The following is a 20,585-nucleotide window of genomic DNA, read 5'->3' as shown; positions in this document are numbered from 1 at the left end:
TATAAAGGGAAGCATGATAAAATCCCTTCATGTACCCATAAATTACCCATTATTTTTAACTAGTTATCAAATTAAACAGCAATTCTTTTGCAGCATCATTAATATTCTTCATAACACAATGTACTGTCAGAGCCAGAGAAAGGATGCAGCTGTCAGCCTTCAAGATTTTTCTCCCTTTGCTTTGCTTCTTTCGGCTGTCATAAGTAACGGGAGGAGGAGGGGGGAATGATTATGGGAAGTGAGCTGGAGCTGTTACAAACCAGAACTGTATAAGCTGGGGGGGGGGTACATTCTTGCTTAGGTTTCTATCCCATGCTATGAGCAGCTGCAACCCTTTATCAAACTGTGTCAAGGTCAAGGGACAGAGGCCTCATCACCACCTGGAGATGCCCACATGATGAAATACACAACTTTTAATTGGATGAGCCAATTGAACTATTGGGGGTGGGAACGTTGCCATTACTTCGTATATGTGATTTACGTGCCCATTTTCTCAGATTCAGAATTCTTTTGTTGCTACCACTTGATTTCCAGTAAAAGATACCTTTTCTCTGATTAAAAGAGTCTAAGTATTTCTTTCTTGGATTTTGAATGGAGCACCAGCTGACAGCAGCTTCCCAAACTATACTAAATGACATGGAGTCCCAATGTCCCACATAAATTTTTGCTTAACTAATTAACTTTTGTCTTAATGAATCTCATTCCTTATTCTACAACTAGAGTGATCAAATATTCCCTAACTGTCATTTCAGTGTTACAGAGTTTACTTCTATGTTGCAAGTAATCAGAAAATATTTTGCATCAAGATTGCGGGCTAAAATGTTCATAAGTTAGTTTTATGTTGGGTTATTTTTCAGATTGCTTCATAACAATTTAAGGATCGGTTTGAACAATGATATAAGAGACTCAACTTCAATGTTTACTTTGTTATTCAAGGACTGGTGGTCTCATTAAAAGTTCCATATTAATTTCTGAAATTATATTTGATGAGATGGAAGCAAGGAGGGATATGAATATCACAAATCAAACTAGTGATCAAGAACATCAATATGGTTTAGACAGAAATGTTGAGGTGGATTAACTTATTTTGTTGATACTTGGGTTAAAATTGACAAGCTTACAATGGAAGACAACATTTGGTCAGCAGGAATTTGTGGAAACATTAACATACCACTATGCTTTTAATAGGTCAGTACAAAACTAATACAATATTGACTTTGAGTTTAGCTTCCATTCATTTTTTTCACAAAAATACTAAGTAATCTACTTTGTAAATAGATGCACTATATGAAATGAGTTATAATGCGTGTGCTATGGTCTGTTAGTGGACAAGTAACCCATTCCTAGGTCTTAATTATTCCCAAAACTCTGAGTTTGTTAATCTCACATATAACCTTTACAGCTAGACTTCCAATGAGGTGAGGCAGGCTAGTACTTTCATTTTCTTCTCTCTATGCACATTGCATGGGCATTTTATCCCAAAAGGCAACTGAATGTAAAATCAAGATTGACAGAATTATTTCTGGAAGAAAGAAAGAAAATCTAGAGATTGCCCAGATGAACTCTGGCCCCCAGGTAGCAGAAACTGTTGTTTTGGTAGGCATTTATTATCAGCTGGGAGTTGTGAATTTCATAATACCCCAGGCTATAAATGCAGCCTCCATGAACTCAAGGCTAACATATTTAAATTATTTTGGAATTAAATATTTTTCAGCTGCTTCTTTAAGATTGAAGAACTTTACAAGCCTACAAATTGCTGAGTGAGTCTCACTTTACTCCATTTAAAATAAAAGAACCTAGATCATTTCAGTTGTGTAAGATCTTTATTAATTCATTCATTTATTTTGTAACTTTTGCAATATATTGCAAAGGAGTAACTTTAGATGTAAGAATTTATCTTCTTCACAAAAATTCATTTCAATGTAAAATAAAACTTTGAAGATTGATTACTAAAGTACATGATGGCTACTTTAAAGGAAACTTTTGTTCTGTATGTAAAGTGTTTGAGTTTCTTAAAAAGTCTTCACTGGAAGTAAACATTTTTATTGAAGATGATGAGACTCCTTTGACGATAATCAAAATGGGTTTTAAGGTGGACTTGAAAATATAACTTGCAAGAAAGAAATGGAAGTTCTGGATCTCCAAGTGGAATTGGATAATAATTAAAAAAGACATAAATAATGTACCCCAAAGTAAATTATCATTTAAATTGAAATATAAGAGATTTATTAGGGTTTTCTCATAGAAAGTATAAATGGACTTGACTAAAAATAATAAGAACTTCAAGAGAAGAGAAAAGAGGAGTTAGAGTTTATCTATGGTGAGTCTGTCAAACTCACATCCCTTGGTTGGATGCATCACATGCTGGCCACGCCCACACCCAGTTTGCGAAAGAGGAAAAAGTCATGATAAGTCATATGACGCCACCGTGATACTGCGACTTTGACCCCTGATCCTTTGGGATCTAAGGACAATTGGGAGGAAGGAAAAAAAAAAAACCCAGGGAACTGGTTTATTTCCCTGTGGTTAAATCAGGGGTCCTCAAACTTGACAGCTTTAAGATTTGTGGACTTCAACTCCCAGAATTCCTCCTCCAATCATGTTAGTTCAGGAATTCTGGGAGTTGAAGCCCACAAATCTTAAACTTGCCAAATTTGAAGACCCTTGGGTTAAATAATGAGTTGCTACCTTTCGTGATATTTAATGGTTATCTAGATTAGACGATTTCTTGTTTGGAAATGTTCAGTGGTGGAATAGATTAGTTTGTAATTTGGCTATACGAATCAGGAGTTATTATTTCTACTAATATTTAATAGTTTACATTTTCTTTTCTTTTTTGGTAATATTTAATTGTTAAGAGAGGGATGAGGGGATTTACACAAAATAGAAAGAGAGATTAGGTTGTTTGGTATTTTTGTTAAATTTTTACTGGATCTTTGAGGATCAATAAGGAGAGCTGAAGATATAGAGATGAGTTTATAGAAAATGAGGTGGGGTATGAAATGGAAGATTTATCTGGTTGTAATTTAAGAGACGGCAGTAAATTGTTACTGTTGAATATGCCTGATAAGGATGAAGGAGGCAGATGCTTTTTATTATCTTTGATGGGGGGAATTTTTCTTTTCTTTTGTTTACACTTTGTGTGTGTGTGTATGTATGTGTGTGTGTGTGTGTATTCTTTTCTTAGGTTTCATTGATACTTTTATTTGTTTAATATAATTATTAATAACATTACAGATGAAATAATAAAACATGCATAGAAGCACAAATCATTTTAAAAAGCCCATTAGAGAACCTCTATCTAATTTTCCCTATAAATATAAGGCTATGACAGCTTTGGCTGGAAAAAGGGAATTGTAGCTCAAAACACTTTGATGGTACTATGTTGAGAAAAATGGCTGTTTTCCAGACGTGGTATTCAGCAGGTTCTAGAGAACTGCTAGTGGAAATTTTTAGTAGTTCAGAGAACTGGCAAATATCACTTCTGACTGAAGATTTTACAGTATCCTTCCCCTGCCACACCCACCAAGCCACACACACAGAACCGGTAGTAAAAAAAAAAAATGAATCCCATCACTGCTGTTTTCCAAAAACAACAAAAATGAATTATCCACCACGTATCATGGTGGACAGGATATCATTTACATATTCTTTCTACTGAAGCCAATTCTGCCCAGCAAAGGAATAGCAATATACAAATAAACTGTGTAAAGCACCTCTTCACATCATCAGGCATAAGAACAAAAAGCAGTGGGAAATATTACTAGCATAAAAAAAAAAAGAGGGCAATGCTATAGCTGCCTATTCACTTTTCATGGCCCAAGTGAATGTTATGTGCAGAAGCATCTGCCCAAAACAATTACTTTCCAATTAGGAAAGTATTCAGTAATATTGCAATATGCCTATAAAGCACAAGCAGAATTTTGCTCTACTATCTTCTTAAACTAATACAAGGAATTTTACTTCATTACAATTGCAGAACTGCTTTACATCCAGAAACGTAGATTACTTTTAATTAAAAATCGGTGCAAATGTTTTATTTTGCTGTTAGACTATTTTTCTATTGTCAGCATAAATGAATTCCCCCCCGCCCGATACTAAGCATTTTACATTCTTAAAACTCTCATAATTCAAAGAAGTTGAATGATTAAAGATTCTATCCCCCACACACGCACACACATCAAGAAATAGAAACACCAATTAAAATAAACAAATCAATTTTGGGGGGAAACTAGAGCTAATATATTCTTTCTCCCCACCCGCATTTCTTTTTCTCTATACAGATTCATCTTTTCATCTCTCTCTCTCTCTCTCTCTCTCTCTCTCTCTCTCTCTCTCTCTCTCTCTCTCTGAGAGAGGGAGGAACCTAATACATCATCCTTTATTTTAGGATTTAGACACTATACAGTAGTATATTCATCATGAGATGAATGATCCATCATACCAGCTACTTCTGAATAAACTACTGTATAGGATTGTAAATTGCAATTTGTGTTCATCCTACCTGGACGCTATTCCAAACCCAGCCTCTGAAATCAGGATTATATTGCACTGACCACTGCCAATATTTTACCCTTAATACCAGCTAACAGGATATCTGTGCCAGACCTCCGGGTATAATAAATAACTGAGCAGCTGAAATGGAACCTAGAAAGAACCTCAAATAGCCCATCAATGTGCTATTTTATAGATAACGTTAACAGGGATATGATTAGTCATTTCCTGTGAATGATTAAACAACCAAATTCTTTCCAAGTCCTTGAAAGATCTGTATTGGTTGAGCCTTGTGACATCTCTTTCAAAATTGTTCTCAAACAGAACAAGTGTCCAGAGGACTGAAGGTTACCGATATATCACAAATCACCTTATTTCATCCTAGGAGGGGAAAAAATAATTATAGCTCCAAAAAATGATATGAGTCACATTTTAGATATAATATCCAATTATCCATTTCATTTTCATTTATACATGCTGGGTGAGATCATTTATCATGTTTCATGATAACGTCCAGGAAGCACACACAGCCAATTTGGATAGGTAGCAAATTACTCAATGTATTAACATAAGCTTATAAGATCACATCAACAAGTACTGTGCATAAATGATATTAATTATATTTACAATGAGCAGAAATGTTTGAGATGCAGAAATAATGGTCTCCTAATTGAACATATCCTGGTTAGCTTTCTTAAGTATAGTAATTTAGATCCAGTAATCAAGAATGACTGTGCTGCTGGAACACTAGCCAGGTGTCACTGCACGGCTCTGAATCTGGAGATGAATCTTTTATCATCAAGTCTTCCTTCTCACTACCAAGTCATCCATCATGTTTCTGAGACAGCTTGGAATGATAGTGCTGGACCTTCACATTACTGCTCCTTGAACTCCATCTCATCAATCTTTTGCATCATGCCTGATTTGCAGCAAAGTATCATCTCCCTGCTGCAAAACCAGGTGTAAACCCAATCATGCCTCTAACCTAGAGTGCCACTCTAACAGTAATTGATTTTTTTTAAAGCTACACTCAGAACTTGGAAGTCCCATCTTTGGGAATTCATAAAGGGAAACGATAAAAAATGCAATTGCTTCGGAGAACTCACATCTATTTATTTATTTGCTTCTCTTCTTTAAATATAAATGTTACTGGTGTTTGTTTTGGATTAGTCCCAGATATGCCTACACGTGGAAAATTGTAAATATTCTGTGTGCATAGACACACAGTATTATTTTAGGGACTCATCAAATTAAGCAGAATACCTTTAGACATTTAAATTAATTCATTTAATAAGTATTCACCCTGAGCACCAAAAGTGGTACTTATTAACCCCTAGTTCATCATTCAGGTAAAGTCTGTTTCAAAATCTCAACTGACAATAAACCATTCAAGATTAAGTATAGTAATTCAGTTTCATCTGAATACAACTATAAAAATTTAATAAATCAAAATGATCAAAATGCCCCAGTGGCAGATTGGAATCCTGTTTCCAATTCAAATTCTCTTTAATACATGGCTTCACTGATATCTTGCATTTTCTCATATCTAGGCTGAATTCCAAATGGGTTCTGCTTTCTGCTGTTACCAAGCATTGGGCAACCAATCTAGTTATCCAATCTCTTCTCAGCAATCCAGCACAACCCTTGAGAAACATCAGACTTGGTAGATTTTTCTCTTCTACTCATCAGTGAATGGCAGACAAGAATCAAATATTATGAAAACCTCCCTTCTGAACTCATTAGAACAGAATATTTTGATTCTATATTTCTGCCCAAGGACTTCGTTTTATGCAATATTAACAAAAGAAAAGTCTTTGAACGGCTAATTAAGAACTGCATCCTATTTTGAGATAAATCCAGGATTTCTGTTTTAAAACATCTAATAAACATAGCATATTTTCCTGTCCAATACACACTACCTGAGCAGAGTATTAATAGAGCCAGTGTGCCATTTTATCTAAAAAAAGATCCTTTTCATGAAAACCTTCAATAAGGACATAACTATTTTAGATTTTAAAATAACATCTGGGATGATGAATTCAAAAATATGTCTATCATCAGGTCACTGTGGATGACAAAATACTTTCTAATTAAATGTGCAGAGATATCAGGATCCAAACTCTTTTAACTCTAGAAAAGGCAAGAAACTGAGCCTGAGATAATGAATTCTTGATTTGTGAGAATTATTAAAGTAATCTCTCCATTTGGGAATTATTTTTGTGACCAAAACAGTAAGACAAAACTGAATTGAAATGGCTTTATTATTAATATCTGTCCCAGATGTTTCTGCCATTGCTGTGAATAATTACTAGTGTATCTGCTACTATCACAGAGCTTTTGAAAGAAGGTCATCCATCTTTTGATTAATTTAGAAATGTGTTTACTATGATACATTGTGAATATTAAAATAGAGAAAGTAGACCCAGACTCATAGATCTGAATTAGATATGCATAATTGTTTCTAGAGTCTATCTTCTGATACTTGACTAAACAATGACAGTGACAGATAAAGAACAGGAACACTTAAAGGAAAACATCTCCTTAAGTAAATAAATAAAACACAAATTCAATTTTATATTTTTGCCTTTTTACAAACTTCGCTAGTGTGAATAATTTAATTACTCATATGGTAATTCTTCATGAATGCTAGAATTGATAAAAATAACACTGCGTCTATTCATCACCATTTCCATGTTTTTCCAAAATATCAACATCTGTTACTAAAAGCTGTAGGGTTAATTTTAAAATACATACTGATTTTATTTAAAAATTAGTCTTATAAAAATAGGGCTTAAAATGTAATACATAATAGGAAAATAGGAAAAAATATGTAAATAAGTAAAAGAAATATTAGATTTTTTTCAATCATATATTTTATCACAAGAAAAAAATATTTTGAGGAAAAGACGGTGTCTGACACTGATTCATCAATGCTCAAGAATGTAATCCATAATTTGTACTACTGTTTTACTGACATGGCACATTTTTAGGAAACATATCAAAGAGACCCAGCATGCAGTAGTGGTTAATGGCTGGGACTACAAGAGGGAGGTACAGGTTCTAGGCCATCATCAACCATGGGACTTATTGAATGACTTTGGACCAGTAATTCTATTTTTATTTTATTTTTTTTATTTTTTTTATTTGTCAGTTGCTTACATGATAATAAGTATAAGTAAAAACATACTTATGAATACATGGATACATATAAGAAAAATAAAAAAATATAAAAGAAACAATAGGACAAGGATGGTAGGCACGTTGGTGCGCTTATGCACGCCCTCTATAGACCTCTTAGGAAAGGGGTGAGGTCAATAGTAGACAGTCTAAGGTTAAAGTTTTTGGGGTTTGGGAAAGAAACCACAGAGTCAGGTAGAGTATTCCAGACATTGACCACTCTGTTGCTGAAGTTGTATTTCCTGCAATCAAGGTTGGTGCGATTAACCTTGAGCCCACTATAACTACATAGCCAAAAAGGCATTAAGAGTTGTTAACCTAATCTTACGTAGCTTTTTCTCTGGTAATATTACACTACTAACTAGAGCATACAAAACATTTGCTAGACCAATACTCGAATACAGCTCATCAGTCTGGAACCCACATTATGTATCTGATATTAACACAGTTGAGAAAGTCCAGAAATATTTCACAAGAAGAGTTCTCCACTCTTCTACTCGTTGCAGAATACCTTATGCCACCAGATTTGAAATTCTAGACCTAGAAAACCTAGAACTACGCTGCCTTCAGTCCAATCTAAGTATAGTATATAAAATCATACATTGCAATGTCCTACCTGTCAATGAATACTTCAGCTTCAACCATAACAATACTAGGGCAAACAATAGATACAAACTCAAGGTTAATCACACCAAACTTGATTGCAGGAAATATGACTTCAGCAACAGAGTGGTCAATGTCTGGAATACTCTACCTGACTCTGTGGTTTCTTCCCCAAACCCCAAAAAGTTTAACCTTAGACTGTCTACTATTGACCTCACCCCTTTCCCAAGAGGTCTGTAGGGGGCGTGCATAAGCGCACCAACGTGCCTACCATCCTTGTCCTATTGTTTCTTTTATATTTTTTTATTTTTCTTATATGTATCCATGTATTCATAGCTATGTTTTTACTTATACCTATTATCTTGTAAGCAATTGACAAATAAAATAAATAAAAAATAAATTAAATAAATCAATAAATAAATTTGATAGGACGCTCCCAATTTTGACCATTTGTTGTCTGTTTGACAGGAATGCTTCTATCCAGTTATGCAGGTGTCCAGAGACTTATCCTACTTCAACAATAGCCTATCATTAACACTGTAAAGGCAAAATTAATGGAGATTCTTTTGTAAAATCCCTTGAGTTCCAGGAGACATAGCAGGCTATAAATTCAATCAACCAGTTCAACTATGAAGATGCAATTTCCTACAGCAGTGATGGCTAACCTTTTCCATGTTGAGTACCAAAAGTGCGCTCACATGCCTGCACTCATGATGCAATGCGCACACATCTCCCCCCGCCCCCTGCGCACACAACCCCCTGCATATGCACCGCACACCTCTGCACATGTGCATGTGACCCCTCCGCACGCCACATGCCTCTGCACATGTGCACGTCTCACACATGCACATCCCCCCCGTGTATGTGTGGCAGATACCCGACAATCAACTAGCTGGTGGGGGTGTGCACGCATGCGCAGTGGGTCTCTTTGGGCGACCTCTTGTGTGCCAGCAGAAGTGGCTCCGGCACGCTTGCCATAGGTTCGCCATCACAGTCCTCACAGCATTTGAAAACTTTCTTAAGATAATAAAAAGGACATAATTTAATGTGTACTGTTGTCCATTAAACTAAGATTTGGTTTTTACTCCACCATTACTTCTGATGGACTGCACTTCTTGGAGCTACTACCAAAATGGGCAACAGTAAACAACATACAGTATATGTAATTTTGCCACCTCTGTTTTCTGACACTTATGATTTTTCAGTTATAAATGTAAAAATATTCAAAGTAATTTTTCTTTCAATTATGTCTTTTTATTCTAACATTTTACCCTGTTCATTTTTTATCTTTTTGCTGGCTTACCAATATTAAGTGTTAAACAACATATTTTGACCATATATTCCTGGCAATAGAACAGAGACAATTTTAATCTAGTTTATCAACAGCCGGTCTTATTCATCTCACATTCATTAAAGCCTAGAAGTGTCAAGATTTGTCTTCTACAAGTTGGAGATAGTCTCATTAGTCAAAATGATATAGAAGCAATACTCGAGACATGACAAAATAAATTGTATTTCATCGTATCATGTTTTTTTTTCCCCTACAGTTGAGGGATCACATAGATCAAGATTCGTCAGTATGAGAATTCAGCACTGAAATTTTTGTTTGTTCCAAATAGCAATAGAAAGTCCTTAAGCATGCCCTGTCACTTTTGGTTTAGAAAGGAATGCACTAATAAACTCTTACCCCCGGTCATTTTTTACTATGGGCAACACTATGCCAGCTTTTATTAAAGGCAATTCATATCACTGGCCCAAAAATTTCCTTTAAAATTACCATCTTTTGTGTCCACAGAATAGGACATTGGCGTTAAAGTGCCATTAAGATATAGGCCCTGTCATTGTACTTAATTTTCAGCAGAGTTTTAACACTGGAGAAGCTTTCTCCTCAGGGTATGTTTTTAACTAATGAGGCTTGTTTGATGGTTAACAAAACAAACAAGAAGAGAACACTTTCAATGGGTATTGCTTTGAAATAATATAGTAAGCACAGCACTCTACACCCTCCAGCTATGAACTCATACTTGCAGGATTTTAGATACAGAATTTAAAATAATGGGCATATCTAGCAATTATTTTCCGTTAATTTTTATCTACAACCCAATGTAACAATCATCTATATGAGGTTTATAACAGCGTGATTTACTGGTCCACCTTGTCTGTTGAAGCTTATTGATTGTCTTTGGGTCCATTGCTCTGTTTCAACCCAACCTATTTTTTGGAGGGTTGGCTGTGGAGAAAAGTGAGAGGAGCTGCTATGAGCTTCTGATGGAATATCAATCATAAATTAATGGTAAAATATAAAGGGATCATGTCTGAGAAATCTAAGAAACCCTTACCTCGAACAATAAGTTGAGCAAAGTTGGAAACTCCAGATCCTCTCTCAGACTGAGTAACACAACGATATAAATCCTGATCTGTTTTTGTTACTTCCTGAAGTTTAAAGGTGGCAGCAAAACGTCTGTGATTTATATTTTTTGTTTGGGCCACTGGAATATCTTCTCCATTGCGTCTCTGAAAACAATAAAACTCAATGTTAAAAAGTCTGGATGATGTTGACATCACGTATCTGCTTAGAACAGTTAAAACATTAAAAGTAAAATGACACTGTAATTAATTCCATTCATCAAAATATAGCTTCACAATGTTTGAAAAAACACTTCCTAAGCTTCTATTATGTTTGTTTACCTATGTTATTTTAAAATATGCCTTTTCTGAGTAAAAGTTATAAGCATTAAAAACCATATAAATAATCATATTTTAATCATTTTCAATTCCAGATTGCTATGACTGTCAACATAAATGAGGGAAAAGAGTAGTGGTTCGGGGGGTGGGGGGGTGATTGTGGTGTTGCCCATAATCAGTTAACGTACTTCTCCCCTGTTCAGAAGGTGGAATTTCACAATTTCACAGAGGTTTTCACATTTGTTCACAATGTCGCCTAGTAAGACTGACACAATGCTTTAAGAATAGCAAAATTACTGTAGGAAAGAAAGTTGTGTTGCTGAAGAATGGTCTTGGAGCATTTGGTGAATAGCACAAACAGCCAGAATATCAAGGAATCTCCTCTGAAAGGCCAGAAAATACTGCTTGAAGTCATGGGTTTCTGAAACATCAATTCTGAACATTCAGCCCTTAATTGCTTCTCTATGTGGATCAGTGTTCTGGGCTTGATAGTTTTGAAGACTTCCAGTGTCATGATTTGAGCATAATGGCATATGCCCTTCTTGATAGCATCCATGCTATCCCTATCCCCAAATTAAATGAAAATATTTCTTGCTTAAGTCTCTTAGCTGTCAGTATAGGAAAAGGAGAAAAACAACAACAACAAATCTTTTCCCCTTTCTCTCTCCTTCGCAGCTTAAAAATCTTCTTAGGGAACAATTTTATTGTTTTTTTAATAGTTTCAATTCCAGGGTACCTTATTTGTTGTTTTTTGCTGTTTGACCTAGTCTACCAAAACTTTCTCTTCTTATCTTCCTCCTGCACATTCTTTTCCGGTTGAGTTCTTCTTTATGGTGGCCATTTCTGACCACCACTACAACCGCCTTCGGGAAAGATAGTAATGGCCAGCTGGGGAGGAGAGATGCGGCTCTCCTCAATCCTGCAGGCAGTCTCCCCCTTCTTCACCCCCTCTACGGGGTGGCTTAGCCCCGAAACCAGCCGGCTCGGGGTGCTCCAGCGGTGAGCACGGATCGAAGCCTCGCAGAGATGAGGTTTCGGTCTGTCGCCGAAGAAGCTCAAACCGGAAGTCCTCAAACTTTTTAAATTCTTAAACTTACAGTTTCATTATCTTCAGAAATGAAGTTAGACAACAGGTAGCTTTTCAAACTTGTTATACTGAAGATTTTCAAGAGCCCTAAGATAGTTAAATAGGCAATTCCTGAAAATGACTAGGACATTAGCGTCCTTTAAAAAGCTCTGCTGTAGTAATGAGCTTGGTATTTTCTCCTGGCACTGAAACCTATGGGAGACCACTGTCTCCTCATGGAGAATAGCCATGCAGAGCACAGGTGGGCAATTCCTCATCCTCTCCTTATCCAGAAAGGATTTGAAGAACTAATCTATTAACTGGTTCTTGGTCATAGTTGTTGTCTCCACTGTCCATGAAGATGTGTTTAGCTTGTTATTGCTACTAGAAATTGAATTGCAATGATATCAAAATCTTGTAAGATTTTCAGTGGGACTGCAGCAGTCCATCTGATGACAAGATAATATTTCAGTCTGTCCCTTTATGAGTGCTTATGACTGTGTTGTGGGGGCATTATGGTTTGAATGTATTTGTGTGGATGGCTTCTGCAAGGCAAATCATCATTCTATTCCCACTTTCAAACCCGCTCAAACTCCCCAAATGTGATCAAATTGCACTACCATAATGTAATCATTTTGCTGTCAACCTTCAACAGTCTGCAGGTTTCCTAGTCTTGTCTTACATGATAACACACATAATGGCTTATCACTGCATTGTGGGTTTTCTTTATTCTTCACTGACAACTACTGCAAGGCAACTTGAAAAGCAATGTTATCATGACATAAACATTTGTATTGTGAATAGAGAGAAGGAAATGAGGGACTGCTAATGTTAGGGCCCCTAGATTTGTTACATTACTTAAAACTTGGAAGACAAAAACTCTGGTTCTGGTGACCAACCCAGACTGGATCCTGCAACATTATCCTGGGACACATATATTTGCCTTCATTTGTGATATTACTTATAGTTTGATGAAAACAGCAAAAATAATTGTTGAAATACAGAGAAAGAAAGTTCAATCCATAAGGATCATAAGAATGAGTAAAAACATTAAAACTAATAACAGAATATTTTATACACTGACAGATCTATAGTTAGAGAACATTACAATTTGGATTCCCACAAATTTTATAGACAAACATGACAGACATAGAGTGAGATAGAGAGATAGCTAGTAAGATAAATAGATACGGATGGATGGATGGATGAATATGGATATGGACACACACCAAATGGCCCATCCCCAAATTGCCCATGTATCATACTGATACAGTTCTACAGAGGAATTATTGAGTCTGTCCACTGCACCTCTATAACTGTCTGGTTTGGTTCTGCAACCCAACAGGACAGACACAAACTTCAGAGAGTAATTAGGACTGCAGAAAAAATGATTACTACCAACCTGCCTTCCCACTGTGGACCTGTGTACTGCACGAGTCAAAAAGAAGGCTGTGAAAATATTTATAGACCCCTCACATCCAGGACATAAACTGTTTCAACTCCTACCCTCAAAACAATGCTATAGGGCACTGCACACCAGAACAATTAGACACAAGGACAGTTTTTTCCTGAACGCTATCAAGAAAACTTTTCTACCATAGGGGGAATCATTTATATAAGATTTTGCTTATGGAGAAATATCAGAAATGTCTTCTAAGGCAGAGAAATCTGAGAAAATCAATACTAAGAATAAGAAATAGTTGTATATTCAGATGAATTTAGAAGCATTAATTATAAATATGTGAAACATTATTCTCAGTTGCACATCTCTATCCCAAGATACTAAGGAATAAGGGACAATATTAAACCTACGCAAACTATGGGCTTAAAAGATTAGCTTGTTCCAGGGGTGGGATGCTACCGGTTCTGCCCAGTTCTATAGAGCCGGTAGCTCTGAAGAGCAGCAGACACTGAACCGGTTCTGTGTTCGCTGCTGTTTGGCCCACCTGCTCGCCTGGGCTCTTACCTGTCCTTTATTTCCTGCTTTTTCAACCTCAGCTGCTTTGTGCGGCACAGCTGAGGCTGAAAAAGCAGGGAAAAAGAGGCTTTTCAAATGCTGTGCACCTGTGCGCAGCATTTTTCAGCTGTCTGGGCGGCACAACTGAAGTTTGTTTCACACATGAGCATAGCAAAACGTAGTCACCGAACCAGTAGTAGCACCAGTTGAATCCTACCCCTGGCTTTTTCCAATAATGGTATATGGTTTGATCATTCATGTCAGGATAGAAAGAAAGTTCATGTAGAAGTCAATGTTAGCAATTATCTATAACTTTAAATGTGATTGATTGATTGATGACTGGTGTGCTTCAAGCTTACAGTTTAAAAGTGAGAAAGAATAATTCCATATTATTAAACCAGATGTAATAGCCTGAATGTGGCTAGTAGAATGTGGCTTCATGGAAACTAATAGCTACTATAGTGGTTTATCAGTGGAAGAAGAATGGAATTGTAACACATTACGTTTGATCAATGATTTGTCCTATGGCCTTGTAATCAGTGAAGAAATGGCTAGTAAATTTCCCTAAGCCATACTGAAAGAGTCAAATATTAGTAGCATTTCAGCATCCCCAGAGAACATATATATTGTTTATGTGACTTACAGAGGAGTTGCAAATGAAATAGCCAGGGAAAATAATTGTATTTTTTTCATGAAAGGGAAGCTCTCTTCTTAACTAAATTATGGAAATGGCTTCAGAAGACAGAATGCAGAGTGACAAGAAGAATTTAATCTAGGCATTCACGTGCTCAAAACTGAATTTCTGGAAAAATCTCAAGTAAATTAAAATAAAGAATAAAATCGCAGCATTGGTATCCAATGCTAATACAATATAGCACATGAAAGACACTGTTCTATTGTGAGTTTACAAAAATGATTGTATCTAACGATATACATTTTTCTTTGCTATATAGGTAGTCCTCAACTTTAGTCCACAATTAAGCCAAAATTTTTGTTGCTAAGTAAAACATTTGTTAAGTGAGCTTTGCTTCATTTTACAACTTTTCTTGCCATCAGTGAATCATTTCAGTTGTTAAGTTAGTAAGTTGTTTGTTAACTAAATCTGGCTTACCTATTGACTTTGCTTGTCAGAAGGTCCCAAAATTTATCATACGACCCTGGGACACTGCAACTATGATAAATATGAACCAGTTGCCGAGCATCAGAATTTTGATTGCATAACCATGGGGATGCTGCAATAGTCACGACTGAAAAATGGTCATAATTTTTTCAGTCCCATTGTAACTTTGAACAGTCTTTAAACAAACTGTTGTAAGTCAAGGACTACCTACCTAGGTGAAATTTCTACAAGTATATTTTTTAGGCAATAAATAACTTGCAGTATTAATGTGAAAAGAAGACACCAAAATATCTATTTGGTTCTGTTATAAAATAACCAAAGTTAATTATTCCTTTGATGAAATTCTCCTTAATCTAATTGATGAGATATAGGATCTTGCCCTGAATTTTGAAGCCATTCTGGCTTGTGTAACTATCCCTGCTTTTATCACCCAATTCTCTCTCCCCTCTGATACAATATGAAGTAGCCAGTTCTCACACCTCAGTTAAATTTTAAGGGGAACACATAGGAGAGTTCAGAAAGTGCAGGTAGCCAAAGAAGCTGAAACATGATGGAGAAGTTTGAAATGAGATCTTTTGGAACTGGAAGAGAAATTTCAATATAGTATTAACTTAAATCATCCAAAGGTGGTAAGGTTTTCCACATTGTAAGCAAATGGAAATTTTATGCAAATTAACTTAAAAACAAAGCTCTATAAAGTTCAACTTTTTCTGGCATAAAATATCAATGCTTGTGATTTTTCCTTCACATTCCTCACTAAACAAAGAAAAAAGATTTTCATTTTCAACTAAAGTCCCGTAAAATATGAAATGTTAGTCCCAGTAACTACAATTTAAGCACAACAATAACAATAACCCAGAAACTACCATTTAAGCATAACAATTTAAGCAGTAACTACAATTCATTGTAAGCAAATTAAGAGCCACAGTGATGTAATGGTAGAATGCAGTACTTCAGGCTACTTTTGCTGACTACCGGCAGCCTGCATTTTGGCAGACCAAATCTCACCAGGTTCAAGATTGACTCAGTCTTCCAACCTTCCAAGGTTGGTAAAATGAAGACCCAGACCGTCGGGGGCAATATGATGGTGCTTAGAGAGGGCTGTAAAGCACTGTGAAGCAGTATATAAGTCTAAGTGCTATTGCTAATGCTATTCTATTCTACCTTAATTCAAATACTGAAGAAAACCATCATTAAAATGAAAGCTCTCATTTACCACTATCATCTTTTTTGGAGGAGGAGAGAAGCAAAGAGGAAGGGGAGGAATTTTGGCACAACAAGATCCAATACAGGTTCATTCACTAGTAAGAAATAATGTTTTTTTTTGTATGCCTGATCCAAGTCAAGCTGAATTATCTTTAATTTCTCAGTAAATCATAATGACCTTGGTGTGCAGTGATCAGCTTACTTATCCTGCTGGATGTGTGTGTGTGTGTGTGTGTGTGTGTGTGTGTGTTACAATCATAACAATCACTGAAGTTGTAAAGGCTGTAAAGACTCAATGGACTTGTGAAATGGAATGGTGAAACAGAGCAGAAGCATGACAAGAGGCTCTAGTTATAAGACTATTTGAAACAAAGACATTTTCAAAAACAAATCTCTAATCAGACAGTTGTGTATAAGGACAGGAAAGCTATTTGAAGAACCATCATCAGAGGAGCTTGGTGGGAAAAAAAACAGTGGGATAATACTCTCATCTTCCGAACTGTAATAGAAAGAGGCATCTTCTGAAGAATGATGTAATGCTGGATATGCTCTAAGCACCAGTTAATTTGCAGAACTGAGTCTGGAGGGAACCGCATCTGCAGCAGTCCCCTGAATCATATGTCACCATGGTTGCCCTGTTACAATGAGAGAGAACATGAGGAGACATAAATTGCCTACAAGGCCGTGGATGCAAAAGAAAAAGAAAACCCGAGGCGAGTACAAGACAATTTTATAGCAGGGAGGGAAAATTAAGAAATGGAAAGCAAGACATTGTTAAATGACATTGTACCACAGCAGGAATCTGGTAGGGATTTATCAAAGCAGGTAGTTTAGGTTTATGTCACATGCTTTACTTGCCAGGGCCTTGGTGGACTTTAATCTGATTAAAGATAGAAAATTAAAAGTACCACCTTTACTCTTTCTGGAACAAGGCACAGTTAAGTTTCATGGCTTGAGGCATTGGGAACACAAGAGGCCTCTCAAAGCCAGGTGTGTGATTCTTAGAGCCTATCCAGAAACTGCCACTGAATTGCAATGTTGAATGGAACTTAAGGAGAAAAGTAATTAAAACTACAGAAAGCTATAAAATCAGCTATGCTGGTTGAATGTAAGTGTAATTTAACTGGAATCAACACTACTATACTGCTATATTCCAGCCCTGTTATTTTTCTTGAGTATGATCCTAAGATGATATTTAGAAATCATCGAAATTAAAATAGGTAATTACAGTTCAAACAGGAAGTAGGGCAGTATTGAAGCTGCAGAGGAACAACCAGGTTGTGTAAAGGTTTTCTTCTGCCTTTGTTCTTTTTCTTTTTAAGAAGGAGTAAGATGTAAGATGGAGTCCTTCTCATCACATGGTAGGAAAACTGTATTTTCTAGCCTTACACATTCTGTTGGAGTGTGTAAAGCTAGAAAAATATGTAAAGTAGGTAGGGCTGTTGGAGACTTCCTGGTGAAGCACAGAAGTGCCTTCTTATTGAACTAGCTAAAGTATTAGGGTCACTTTTCAGAATGATTAGAATTCAGGAGATAGTTTTGTAAATAGATACCTGAAGACTCATCCATTATTGGTCAAAACCCACCTCCTTGCCAATTTACAGTCAAGCCATTAAAAAGAAATTATGGATGGCTCTGCCCTAATGGCTGAGGAGATAAATCATATCTAATGGGAAATACTTGGGTTATGAAATGTTAATAATTCTATTCTTTTTATTTTAACTGGTCTTGTTAAAATTCTGTGTTGCTCATGCCTAGGAAAAGGAATATTTTTAGTCTGAGAACTGCCCTCCTATGGCTAAAACTGTTTTTCAGACTATTTTAAAGATTTGTTTATACTTTTCATTTTCTATTTCAAGTAAACTATTTCAAGCCATCCCATTTTAAGATCTAACAAACACAGCCAATTCCACACTGTCTAAACTCAAACTTATTTTTTTAAAAAAGATTCATTAAATGAATGAATGAATGAATGGGAGAGTCTCTTGCTTTTTTTCTAGGACATGCAAAATTAGACATGATGTCTTAATTTGTTTACTATAATTACATCAATTGCTGTTCATCTATAAACCTAAACCAAGATTTTTAACCATATATATGATCCGACATATATAATGCTAAAATAAGGCCTGGGATAACTCTTCATGATATGTCAAACCCGAAACATATGTGAAGCATTACATGTGAATGTGAGCTATATTCCATAAAGAAATTAGAAGCATACATTATTATCATTGGCTAGAAATATCTATTTTATAAGCTGCAATTTTGTAGTTGGCAACTTCTCTCATAATTCTAATGAAGAGCAAAAAATAATAATCAATGGACATTTAACTACAGTAAAGCTAAATATATTTAATAAACCTTGAGTTTGGATTTGCAGCAAGCTGTTCTAATATTTTCCATTCTGGTTTTTTTTAAAATCTCTGATTACTACTTCCAGGCAACTTCTTTGTTATCTAAAACTCAAAGAAGAATTACATTTTCCTCAGGCTGGGAAAGAAAAAAAATGTCCCATCGGCCAGTATCTTTATTGACCAATGATTACAAATAATTTACCATGATTTTGGCTGAAAGTTTGAAAATAATTTTACAGGATTTTATTCATTAATATTAATGCAGATTTTTACTTAAATGTCAACTATGAGACAATATTAGAAATAATTTTGAATATTTTGGAATATCTTGAGGAACATAATGAAAAAAGAACTCATTCTATTTGAGATGTGAAGAAAAAGCCTTTGAGACTTTGAATGTATGTATGTATGTATGTATTTTTAGCATTCTGGTGAATATGAACCTTGAAGATAATTTTATTAAATGGGTAAGATTGATTTTCACTTTTCACAAATAATTGTTAATGAAGAATTAATAAAATCTTGTGAGATTCAGAAAAGGAAGTCCTCTGTTTCTACTTTTTGTTTTTGTTTTTTTCCTTCAAGTATTGAATAGAGCTATAAGTCTCTTATAAGTCTCTAGTTAGAAAATCAAGATTAAAAATAAAATTATAAATTCGGCATTTGTGGATGATTTGATCTTAATTTAGAAAATCTATTAGCAAGAATAGAATAGGAAATGTAAAGCGTTTGGTATATTAGCAGGTTTGAAGATTAATAATTGGACTTTGAAATTTGAAGTAAAAGAGAACTGATGTAGAAAACTGGTTTTACAATTGAGAAAAAAGTTAAATACCTGGGTATTACTAGAGTAAAATGGACTAAAATTAAAAAGGACATGCTAAAATGGAATTATTTTATTTCAGACAATACCTGTTTTGACAATGGATATGCCATTTATACAATGGCAAAATGATATATCTAAATTCATGTGGCCAGCAGGGAAAATATAAGTTAAATATAAAGTATTACAAGATGCAAAGGAGAAAGGAGAAGTGGGTTTACCAGATTTGAAATTGTATTTTGCTGCTTGTTGTTGATCTGAATGAAAGAATTGATGTTGCTAAGAAACAAGAGACTTTTAGAGTTAGAAAATTGTGACCAGAAGTTTGTATGGCATGAATACTTATGGTACTATAAAGTTAAAATTATTATAGACTTCAAAAATCATACTTCAAATGTGTGTTGGAAAGGTGAAAAACATGTAAGGACATGTTTTTTAAAAAAGCTTTAAAATGGAGTCAAATAGATACTTTGATATAAAATATTTGAAATATCAATATTCAGTCAAAGCCAGAACATTTCCTTTTAGGATTAATGGACAAATGGGTAAAAAAAAAACCCATGAAAGATTATTTCAATATATGAAATAATAAATATATTACTCTGGTAAGCTTACTATATGCAAAGGGATGGAAAGATTTAATGGTATCCACTATGGAGCAATGGTTGGGACAGTTAAAGATTTTGCTGAAATGGATACATTTACCTCTTTGATTAGAGAAAAGACATCTCCATTTATTGAAGGTGCAAAGCTCTTATTGATTTTTTTGCATAATTTTTTTTAAAAAACCTTGCAATTAATGGATTTGATTAGTCAGGTTAGATTATAGAAAGAAATGTAAAATAACTTTTTAGACAAAGGTTAAAATATATTTGTACTCATACTGTAAATGCACTGAAGATATTGGAAGGCAGTTTATATATTTTCTTTTCTATTTTTTCAACTCTTTTTGTCCCTCCTTTGTATTTTGCTTTTTTTTCCCCCTTGATTTATATTAGTTTGTATTAGTTTTTAATAGTTTTTAGTTTCAATGAAAACTTCCAGCTTTGGTTTGCCAACCGAGGAGGCATTGAGCCAGCACCTAAAGCCTCTGCAAA

The 20,585-nt window shown here is 35.2% G+C and overlaps 1 protein-coding gene across 26 annotated transcripts in view; it reads right to left on the bottom strand.

The window, feature by feature from the left end:
• Positions 1-20,585, bottom strand: part of PTPRK (protein tyrosine phosphatase receptor type K) — a 390,148-nt gene that overhangs the window by 173,294 nt on the left and 196,269 nt on the right. For all 26 annotated transcript variants that reach the window (XM_087941283.1, XM_087941299.1, XM_087941305.1 and 23 more), the window contains exon 6: positions 10,614-10,788. In XM_087941283.1, the coding sequence (XP_087797409.1) occupies positions 10,614-10,788 (175 nt within the window). The remainder of the gene's footprint in view (positions 1-10,613; positions 10,789-20,585) is intronic.

This window comes from Pseudonaja textilis, chromosome 1 (genome assembly GCF_049901715.1).
Source record: "Pseudonaja textilis isolate UNSWEBS1 chromosome 1, rPseTex1.2, whole genome shotgun sequence".
Classification (NCBI taxonomy): domain Eukaryota; kingdom Metazoa; phylum Chordata; class Lepidosauria; order Squamata; family Elapidae; genus Pseudonaja; species Pseudonaja textilis.
Note: the sequence above shows the minus strand (reverse complement) of the source record. Positions and strands in the feature narration are given on the sequence as shown.